Source organism: Epinephelus moara, chromosome 2, assembly GCF_006386435.1.
Source record: "Epinephelus moara isolate mb chromosome 2, YSFRI_EMoa_1.0, whole genome shotgun sequence".
NCBI classification, from domain to species: Eukaryota; Metazoa; Chordata; class Actinopteri; order Perciformes; family Serranidae; genus Epinephelus; species Epinephelus moara.
In genome coordinates this window covers 2,562,560-2,573,572 of record NC_065507.1, presented here as the reverse complement: position 1 = coordinate 2,573,572, position 11,013 = coordinate 2,562,560, and the positions used below count along the sequence as shown (strand labels likewise).

Genomic DNA, 11,013 nt, shown 5'->3' with positions numbered 1-11,013 from the left:
GTGTGTGTGTGTGTGTGTGTGTGTGTGTGAGTGTGTGCGCATGTCCTTGTCAGGGTGAAGCGAGGCAGCGCAGCTCGACACACACACACGGCCACAGACATGAATCACCTCCTGGTAACTATTATTATTCTTCAAACTTTCGTCTGTCTTCTGTCTCTGTTTGTGTGTCTGCAGCTTCTGGACTCGTGTCAGGTGAGATCAGGTGGAGAAAGGATAAAATAAACTGTGTGTTTGTGCAGGAGGAATGTGGGTTAAGGCCTGACCTTTGTACTGTGGAGGACAGAAGTGTAAAACTTTCTCTGTGTCTGACTCTAAGGAGCTGTATTTTATTCTGGTGTCTGCTGGTGTCATACGAGGTGAACACATGATCTATATATAAACATATATTCATACAGACGGCAGGATCACCTCACATGACCTGCTGCAGCGTCTGACTGTTCTCCAGTTATGCCAGTATCCTGGTGCTAATGGGACGATGCGGCTCTGCACGTACACACACACAGAAACTTGTTTAACCTGCAGCACACACACACACACACACACACACACACACACACACACACAGCTGACATGTTTACATTCTCAGCTGATTCTGTCTGTTCATCATCAGCAAAATTTAAATACCGTCTTAAAATACAAGTTTAAGGTACTAATACTCAGAGGTGGAGTGGAACTAGGTATATTTACTCGAGTACTGTACTTAGAGTACACATTTGAGGGACTTTTACTTTACTTAAGTATTTTAATCTCATGCTACTTTCTACTTAAAAAGGAATATTGTACATTTTGCCACACTACTATTATTTGGATATTTAAGTTACTTTACAAATTAATATTTTTGCACACAGCTGCAGCTGAAACGATTAGTTCATTGATTGGAAAATGAATTGGAAACTATTCTGATTTAGGTCATTTTTTAGGCAAATGCAAAAAAATATTTCAGCTTCTCAAATATCAGGATTTGCAGCATTTTTCTTTTATTACACTAATTTACTTATTTTAATGTTTTAATCAGAGTACTTTTACTTTTAATACATCCTGTTTTTACTTACATACTTCTACTTACGTCACATTTTCAATGCAGGACTTTTACCAGTAACAGAGTATTTTTACAGTGTGGTATTATTACTTTATTTTCAGTAGAGGTTCTTAATACTTCCTCCACCACTGCTTACACCTCAGAATAATGTCTTACATCCAAATCTCATTATTATATTAGAAATGTTGCATTTGTTGATTGACATTTGATTCAGTTAGTAGAAGTGCAGAACTGCCAGGCCAGAGACAAACAAACAACAACAAAAAAAAGAATATTAAAATAAATAAAGTAATGATAATAATGGTAATAATAATAAAGATCAGTACCAGGTAATGATATGGAAAGTTGATATTTTCATGCCATATCAAGAAACTTTTCTTGGAGAAAAAAAAACGTTTCACATTATAAGAAGATAAATAATTATATAGTTTTAAATAATATTTATTTATTTAATTGATTTAAATAATCAATATTTATTATATAATTTGTTTTGTTTGTTTTTCCTGACGTGGCAGCTGCCGTATTATTTACCATATTATCAGTAACATTAAAATTCTGTTAACATGGTTTATTCTTTACCAACAGCAGTCTTGTAATATATTTAATTACATGTCAGTCTTTAACTTTGGATGCTTTAAGTACATTTAGCTCAAAATACTTCTTTGCTATTACTTGAGTTGCGGCAGCAGGACTTTTACTTGTAATTAATTATTTTTACATTTTCATAGTAATTTTTCCAAAATAACTTAATGGTCAGAAAAAAACGTTAGTACTGGTGTACGTTTGTGCAAACCACAGATACACGGATTGTTGTAGATTACTATGCAGCAAGTGTACTGAAACTTTGTTTGTTTATGTTTCAACAAGTCTGTGGTTCATGTGTGGTCATGTTTAGGCACAAACACCATCTAGTTATGGCTAATAAGAGATCCGGTTTGGCTTTGGGGGAATAGACGCTGCTGGAAATGCAGCAATCAAGTGTATTGATCTGCATGTTTCACAGCCTCACAATGAAAGACAGAAACAGTCTAAATATATAATAATCTGCTCTAAGATCACAGACGGGAAGTGACCGTTTTTTGCAGTCAACAATGATAATAATTCCTTTTATTTATAGGTGCCTTTCAAGACACTCAAGGTCACCTTACAGGCAAAGACAGACAACGTAACAGATTAGAAAAGTCAATGAGATAAAGTCATATAAATAATAATTAATCAGCAAAACAAGTTTACAGATCAACAGGTCCTCCAGAGAGCACATACTGTATATAATGTTTTTTAGTTTCCTGGTTGCCGTCAGGACACTGTTACGTTTTACCTGCTTGTAAAATTAGCCGGTGTCAAAATCTTTAATTCCCTCTGCTTTATTTTATCTATTGTTTATTTCTATTTTTTAGTATTTATTATTATTATATTATTGATTTTATGTCTATTAACTTTTTAAAAAATATTAATAGATTCCTCTAATCCACTGGACTCCTTGCCACATTTTTTTTTTTTATCTTTGATTTCTATTTATTCCTCATCTGTTAATGTGTCTACATGTTACTGTGTGTTATAGTGTGTGTGCAGGGTGAGCTAATTGTCCCTGCTGGGATTAATGCAGTTGTTTGAATATGATTCTGAACACTAAAAACTTTGATTCCTCTGCCGTGCTGTATTAATGATCTACATGTGATGAGCACCATGTTCAGGCTGCTGTTTATCTTCGGCCTCAGTTATTTGCATTAAGGAAACGAGTTCTCATTGGTCGAGCAAACACCACCTGACTGCAAACACAGAGAACACCAGTGTGGAAATCACAGCCCAGAGTTGGCACAGTTTACCCTCATAACACTCGCATACACACACTTCCCCTCCCCTGCCTCCTGATTGGTTGAAGTGTCAGGTTCAGAGGCTGTGATTGGCTGTCAGGAGTGTCAGTCCTGCCCGCAGAAACCCGATGTGACCTTGGCAGATGGTTAAAAAGTCATGAAGCTTTCTTAAAGAGACAGCAAAGTGACTCTTCTAGAGACTGTGAGGTGAAAAGCAACGAAACACAAAGTATCTTTAAACAAGGCAGAGAGTGTGTTTGTGTGTGCAGCTGCGTCTGAAACTCAGAGTACCATCACAGAATGTTATAAAGAGTATCATGATTAAAGTTGAAATCATCTGAAGTTATGGTTAAAGTGTGTTTGAGCTCTAGATTGGGTCAGTCCACACATTTCCAGTGATATATTATATCAGAGCTGCTGTGAGCTCAGAGTGACCTCTAAAATAATCTTGTTTGTTGAAAACTTCTATGGAGACAGATTTTTCCTCATTAACATTTGTATGAACAGATCAACAATCTGCATTTTAATAGGCCAAAATTTTTTGGTGTTTATTAATCAGCAGTTGTGGCTTTTTTTAATCAGCTGTATATTAACAAAAAAAAGTGAATAACACTGTAGTCACTTGTAACACTTTGTCAGTGGACCTACACGTCAAAATGTGACGCACTAGGTACCCTCCTGCATCACTTTTCGCATCACATCCTCACTGTGACCTCGTCACATGTCCACATTTGGTCATGGACTTTCCACGTCCACATATGGCGTCCAAGGTACCCTGGGTGTGTTGGTTGTTGACGTTCTGGGACGCCGTGTCAACTTCAGCCTGTTACATGCATTGTCTGTTTTCAAAATACACTTCTGTTTTCCTCCTCCGAGAACCGTCACCTTATCGTGGTGGAGGAGTTTGAGTGCCCTAATGACCCTAGGAGCTATGCTGTCGGGGGCATTTGGCCCCTGGTAGGGTTTCCCGTGGCAGATTGGTTCTGGGCGAAGGGTCAGACGAAGAACGGTTCAAAAGACCCTTCATGATGTACACGGACAAGGACACATGTACCCGGCCCGGAGGGTTACCGGGGCCCCGCCCTGGAGCCAGGCCTGGGGTTGGGGCCCGTGGGCGAGCGCCTGGTGGTCGGGGCTTCGCCCATGGGGTCCGGCCGGGCCCAGCCCGAAACGGCTACATGGGCTCGTCCCCCTGTAGGCCCACCACCCACAGAGGGATCTAGAAGGGTTCGGTGCAATGTGGATTGGGCAGCAGACCAAGGCGGGGGCCTTGGCGGTCCGATCCTCGGTTACAGAAGTTGGCTCTTGGGACATGGAATGTCACCTTTCTGGCGGGGAAGGAGCCGGAGCTTGTGGAAGAGGTTGAGCGCTACCGGCTAGATATAGTCGGCCTCACCTCGACACATAGTTCCGGCTCTGGAACCCTAGTCCTTGAGAGGGGTTGGACTCTCTCCTTCGCTGGAGTTGCTCCGGGTGAGAGGCGGAGGGCCGGGGTGGGCTTCCTGATAGCCCCCAGACTCTCTGCCTGTACGTTGGGGTTTACCCCGGTAGACGAAAGGGTTGCTTCCCTGCGCCTTCGGGTCGGGGAACGGGTCCTGACTGTTGTCTGTGCTTATGCACCGAACAACAGTTCAGAGTACCCACCCTTTTTGGAGTCCCTGGGACGGGTGCTGGACAGCGCCCCGACCGGGGACTCCATTGTTCTGCTGGGGGACTTCAACGCTCACGTGGGCAATGACAGCGGGACCTGGAGGGGCGTGATTGGGAGGAACGGCCTGCCCGATCTGAACCCGAGTGGTGTTCAGTTATTGGACTTCTGTGCGGGTCGCAGTTTGGCCATAACTAACACCATGTTCAAACATAAGGATGTCCATCGGTGCACGTGGCACCAGGACAGCCTAGGTCGCAGGTCAATGATCGACTTTGTAGTCGTATCATTTGACCTGCGGCCATATGTTCTGGACACTCGGGTGAAGAGAGGAGCAGAGCTGTCAACTGATCACCACCTGGTGGTGAGTTGGATCAGATGGTGGGGGAGGACGCCGCGCAGACCTGGCAGGCCCAAACGAACAGTGAGGGTCTGCTGGGAACGCCTGGCGGAAGAACCTGTCCAGATGATCTTCAACTCCCACCTCCGGGAGAGCTTCGACCGCGTCCCGAGGGCAGAGGGGGACATTGAGTCCGAATGGGCCTTGTTCCGCTCTGCCATTGTCGAGGCGGCTGTTGTGAGCTGTGGCCGCAAGGCCGCTGGGGCCAGTCGCGGCGGTAATCCCCGAACCCGCTGGTGGACACCAGAGGTGAGGGGAGCCGTCAGGCTGAAGAAGGAGGCCTACAGGGCATGGTTGGTCTGTGGGTCTCCGGAAGCAGCTGACGGGTACCGGCGGGCCAAGCGGAGCGCAGCAGCGGCAGTCGTTGAGGCAAAAACTCGGGCGTGGGAGGAGTTCGGTGAGGCCATGGAGGAAGACTATCGATCGGCTCCAAAGAGGTTCTGGCAAACCGTCCGGCGCCTCAGGGGGGGAAGGCGGCAACTTGCTCACACTGTTTACAGTGGGGGCGGGGAGCTGCTGACGTCAACTGAGGACATTGTCGGGCGGTGGAAGGAATACTTTGAGGAGCTCCTCAATCCCACCAACACGTATTCCAGTGAGGAAACAGAGACGGGGGTCTCGGGGGCGGGTCGTCCAATTTCTGGGGCAGAAGTTGCTGAGGTAGTGAAACAACTCCGAGGCGGCGGAGCCCCGGGGGTGGATGAGATTCGTCCTGGATATCTCAAGGCTCTGGATGTTGTAGGGCTGTCCTGGCTGACACGCCTCTGCAACATTGCGTGGACATCGGGGGCAGTGCCTCTGGAGTGGCAGACCGGGGTGGTGGTTCCCATTTTCAAGAAAGGGGACCAGAGGGTGTGTTCCAACTACAGGGGGATCACACTCCTCAGCCTACCCGGTAAGGTTTACTCCAGGGTGCTGGAGAAGAGGGTCCGGTCGATAGTTGAACCTCGGATTGAGGAGGAGCAATGTGGTTTTCGTCCCGGACGCGGAACCGTGGACCAGCTCTTTACCCTCGCCAGGGTGCTGGAGGGGGCATGGGAGTTTGCCCAACCAGTCCACATGTGTTTTGTGGATTTGGAGAAGGCTTACGACCGTGTCCCCAGGGGCATCCTGTGGGGGGTGCTCCGGGAGTATGGGGTTGGTGGCCCCTTGCTAAGGGCCATCCAGTCCCTGTACCAAAGGAGCATGAGTCTGGTTCGCGTGGCTGGCAGTAAGTCGGACCTGTTCCCGGTGAGGGTTGGACTCCGCCAGGGCTGCCCTTTGTCACCGGTTCTGTTCATAACTTTTATGGACAGAATTTCTAGGCGCAGCCGAGTGGTGGAGGGTGTCAGGTTCGGTGACGGGAGGATCTCGTCCCTGCTTTTTGCGGATGACGTGGTCTTCCTAGCTCCATCGAACAGTGACCTCCAGCTCTCGCTGGGGCGGTTCGCAGCCGAGTGTGAAGCGGCTGGGATGAGAATCAGCACCTCCAAGTCTGAGGCCATGGTCCTCAGCCGGAAAAGGGTGGATTGCCCACTCCAGGTCAGGGGGGAGGTCCTTCCTCAGGTGGAGGAGTTTAAGTATCTCGGGATCTTGTTCACGAGTGAGGGTAGGATGGAGCGGGAGATTGACAGGCGGATTGGGGCGGCGTCAGCAGTGATGCAGGCGCTTAACCGGTCCGTTGTGGTGAAGAGGGAGCTTAGCCAGAAAGCGAAGCTCTCGATTTACCGGTCGATCTACGTTCCAATCCTCACCTATGGTCACGAGCTCTGGGTAGTGACCGAAAGAATGAGATCGCGAGTGCAAGCGGCCGAAATGAGTTTCCTCCGCAGGGTGGCTGGGCTCAGCCTTAGGGATAGGGTGAGGAGCTCAGACATCCGGGAGGGACTCGGAGTAGAGCCGCTGCTCCTCCACATCGAGAGGAGCCAGTTGAGGTGGTTCGGGCATCTGGTAAGGATGCCTTCCGGACGCCTCCCTTGGGAGGTGTTTCGGGCATGTCCAACCGGGAGGAGACCTCGGGGCCGCCCCAGAACACGCTGGAGGGATTACATCACCCGGCTGGCCTGGGAACGCCTTGGGGTTCCCGCGGAAGAGCTGACGGAAGTGGCTGGGGAGAGGACTGTCTGGGCTTCTTTGCTGAAGCTGCTGCCCCCGCGACCCGGACCCGGATAAGCGGAGGACGACGACGACAACTTCTGTTTTCACAGGAAATGTACAGTTTGCATACAGTCTCTTTCAAAATAAAAGCACTACATTGGTACAACACAACAAATTGACATGGTTGGGTTTCGGAAAAAAGAACAGGGTTTGGCTTCATAATCTTACGAGAAGCAAATGCCAGCCTTCTCAGTGAAAGTTGGGTTGTTGGACCCATCCACCACCCCGCCCGCCTGCCCTATTCCCCGCCTCAACTTTAGTTGTTGTCCCACATTTTATTTCCCCCTGACGCTGCCGGGCACCATGGAACAATAACAGCGACTGGCTGCATATCATGCCGACGTTAAAGGACGGCTTTTTTCGGCGGTGTCTGACACCGGAAGTCACTGACCGAGCAGTGGTTTTCGATGACTTCGGGGTGAGACCAGGTTGGCTGGTTGATTACTGTGTGACTTTAATAACACTGAGTGTGCTGGTATGTGTAGCATGCTACAGTAGTTGCATATGTCACATGATGTATGTCGCATGATGTGACATGACGCTAGTGAGAACGGTACTTATTGTGAGCCAAACCATGAGGTTTTTTTCTAAACCTAACCTTCTGCTTTTGTTGCCTAAACTAAAGGAAATAAACCTAAAAACAAAGTGTTTCACCTGAGTTCTAAGTTTAATTTAAAAAAGACATTTAACGAGCAGAAAGTGTACATTTCCTGTGTAAATGGAGACGCTGTCCATGAACATCCAACTTATTATTGTCAAGTGGAAATAAAGTTCCCACAAAACTGTGCAGAAAAGACATGTTGGTCTGTTCTAATGAAGCACAGTTGGCTCACAGCGTGTCAGGTGTCAGACTGACCTCAGTTTGGCTCCTGATGATGACATCCTGTGCGATGGTACAAAAAAAAGGAACAAAGTGAGAATCACTTTCACACCAGAGCATCAAAAAGGCAAAAAACAAAACAAATGCGCAGTGAAGCTTTCAGTCATATAAAACCACAGTAACCAGTGAAACCACACCTGGAACCAGTGTGTCATCTGTCAGCTCCCAGCGGCCTCCTCTGCTCTGGAAAACAGAAATGATACAAGTCCCAGTGCCACTCTCCCTTCCTCTTTCACCTGTGTCACTGTCGTGTCACAGAGTCACAACAGTTTGGTTAAACTATCGGATCATCACAGATTCAAAGATTTACTGACTTTTGAAAAAGAAAAAACTCTTATAAGTTAACGTCCTGCATGCAGAAGCCTAGCTGAGAAAATACGCACTGATTTAAGATCCAAATGTTTTATTTGTCTCATACGCTAATAATATGTGTAGAGCAATGCAGGAGTGGCATATGTGTGAAAAGGCGCCTGTGCAATAAATAATCAGAATAATATTAAAAGTGTGAATTAGAAAGAAGAAATAGAAAGGATAAAAAATATCTGTAATTAAATAAACTGTTTCAGTATATAAAATGGTTCACCAAGAGTAAGGCTAAGGCTGCTGTTCACTTCCCGTAAGATTGTAAAGCCAAACCCCGTTCTTTTTTCCTAAACCCAACCATGTGTGTGTTGTTGAGGGGAAAAACGTCAATTTGTCGTGTTGTACCGACGTGGTGCTTTTATTTTGAAAGAGACTGTATGCAAACTGTACATTTCCTGTGAAAACAGAAGTGTATTTTGAAAACAGACAATGCATGTAACAGGCTGAAGTTGACACGGCGTCCCAGAACGTCAACGACCAACACACCCAGGGTACCTTGGACGTCATATGTGGACGTGGAAAGTCCATGACCAAACGTGGACATGTGACGAGGTCACAGTGAGGATGGATCAGGTAATCATAAGAGAAGTTTAAGCAGAAATTATGATAAACATCCTGATTTTAATATGAGACTGCTACCTGCCTGGTTCTCTCTGGGACTAAATGAAATAAAGTCACAGCCAAATGTATGAAAAAATATCTCCTTGACTTTGTTAGTAAAAACTACAGACATCATTTCTGAGCCACAACAATCTGGTCTTCACTGGAAAAAAAGCAAAATGAGATGGTTACTGCTCAATTCCTGTGTAACTACAGCAGAACTGTCCAAGTGGGTTGCCAGGAAAACAGTCGGAGGTCCCGCTGACAGGAGTCAGACATGTGTGATGGACATGGAACATGCTGGAACATCAACGAGCAGAGATGCAAAATGCAAAGTGCTTTTAAACACATTCAAATCTCCACTGCATGAGCCTCGGGGTATTTAAACTGCTGTTGTGTCCTATTTATCTGTGCTTTATCCTCACAATCACCCAAACTAAATTTCCCACGTCTTTGTGTTTCCAGAAAGTTCCAGTTCTGGCCAGCCGTGCCTTCAGCAGCTCCGCCAGACAGCTGAGGAACAGAGTCCCCGAGGCTCAGAAACTCTTCCAGGTAACGTTAACTGTAGAGAAGAGAAGAGGGAGGACAGTTGGTAAAAGTCATCGGCAAAGCAGTTTTTATTAATGTTTCTGAATCTCATATCCAAGGCTGGGTGAGGGGGAAAGCGAGGTCTCGGACTCAAGGTCAAACCTTTGGTAATCTGACTGATCACAAACTTGTTGGGGAATTCAATCAATCAATTTTATTTATAAAGCCCAATATCACAAATCACAATTTGCCTCAGAGGGCTTTACAGCATACGACATCCCTCTGTCCTTTGGACCCTCACAGCGGATAAGGAAAAACTCCCCACGTCAGAAGGGGAGTTTTTCTTAAGGTGTTTTGTGCAACTGGTTTTATTTTTTAAAACCAAAAAAGAACAAAGTCTATGACACACAGGCTCATGTTAACATCAAGTCCAAGACCTTTATTGTTGCGACCAGAAAAACAGCAACGACTTGTTAAAACAACCGTCACAACCAACTGTCTCGTCCAGGTGTCACACCAAATGCCATCCCCTCCACCTCCAGATGACGAAGTCAGCACATACATTACGTCACTTTACAAACGTTGATTTGATCCATAAACGTATGATGCCAGCGTTTTCTCCTGGCGACGGAGCTGCTTCAAAACAGGAGTCAATAAACTTTGGCTCCAAATTTTTATTTATTTTTTTTAAGTCTCAGGGGCTGGTTGCACAAAACACCCTTGAGTCCTAGTTAAGGTTTCCTTAAAATAAAATCGCTTGCACAAAACACCCTTAAGTCTTCTCCTTGAGGTTTCCATGGTTTTCTCCTTGTCTTGGTCTTATACTTAAGGAATCCCTAGACCGTTGCACAAAAGACCTTAGCGACCAAAGCAAGGTAGATAAAAAAACAAAACTTAAGGTACCTTTGACTCTGTCTTCACTGCAGTGTGATCACGTTTATGGTGATAAATGAAAAGAACTAACACATCCCGAGCAGAGTGTTCTGCGACCAGGAGAACCTGACAGATATGCTTTTGATTTTACACTTTAGATTTGACTGACTGACTCCTCTAGAAGTTTAATCTTTCCCTCCTCTGACCAGTATGGTTTTGTTTTCTTCTCTTCTTTTCTTCTGACATTTTGTCAGTAACTATAAACCACCTTAAAGAGTGGGATGACGACAGGTGTTACAAGAGTCCAAGAAAACAAACAATCTGCATGGGAACTGTTTTGTGCAACTGGTCCCTGCTCTTTATAACTACATCACCCAACTCCTTTGCTGCCGTCATAATTATTATGGCTGTTAGTGATTGCCATCTAACAATAAATGTAAAAAGCTGCTTGTAGAGAACAACCGTCTGCATTTATCACCTAGTTAACGTCTACTTCAAGTCTTAACCCACACTGGTTCTGTTTAAGCACTTATAGCTCTCCTCCTTTCTACGACTTTCTCGCGAATCTCTTAGCTGTTGTTTGCACGTTACTAGCCTTGGTAGCTACATTAGCTTTACAGTTAGCGATGGCTTCTCCTTCTGCTCTTTCTTGCTCGGTGTGCCAAATGTTCAGTTATGCCTCTGCCTCCTTTAGCGACAGTGGTAATTGTAATAAGTGTAGCTTATTTGCTG

The 11,013-nt window shown here is 45.7% G+C and overlaps 2 protein-coding genes across 4 annotated transcripts in view; one reads left to right on the top strand and one right to left on the bottom strand.

The window, feature by feature from the left end:
• Positions 1-7,920, bottom strand: part of rnaset2l (ribonuclease T2, like) — a 28,871-nt gene extending 20,951 nt beyond the window's left edge. The window contains exon 1 of one of the 2 annotated variants that reach the window (XM_050065872.1): positions 7,894-7,920. In XM_050065872.1, coding sequence (XP_049921829.1) covers positions 7,894-7,919 — 26 coding nt within the window. In that variant the 5' untranslated portion in view covers position 7,920. Of the gene's footprint in view, positions 1-263; positions 276-7,893 lie in introns of those variants that run through there. The other variant, XM_050065880.1, reaches the window with a different exon arrangement.
• The window catches only part of LOC126403509 (cytochrome c oxidase subunit 7A2, mitochondrial), a 17,879-nt gene continuing 6,868 nt past the window's right edge, over positions 3-11,013 (top strand). The window contains exons 1-2 of one of the 2 annotated variants that reach the window (XM_050066246.1): positions 3-114; positions 9,346-9,432. In XM_050066246.1, coding sequence (XP_049922203.1) covers positions 100-114; positions 9,346-9,432 — 102 coding nt within the window. In that variant the 5' untranslated portion in view covers positions 3-99. Of the gene's footprint in view, positions 193-9,345; positions 9,433-11,013 lie in introns of both variants that reach the window. The other variant, XM_050066239.1, reaches the window with a different exon arrangement.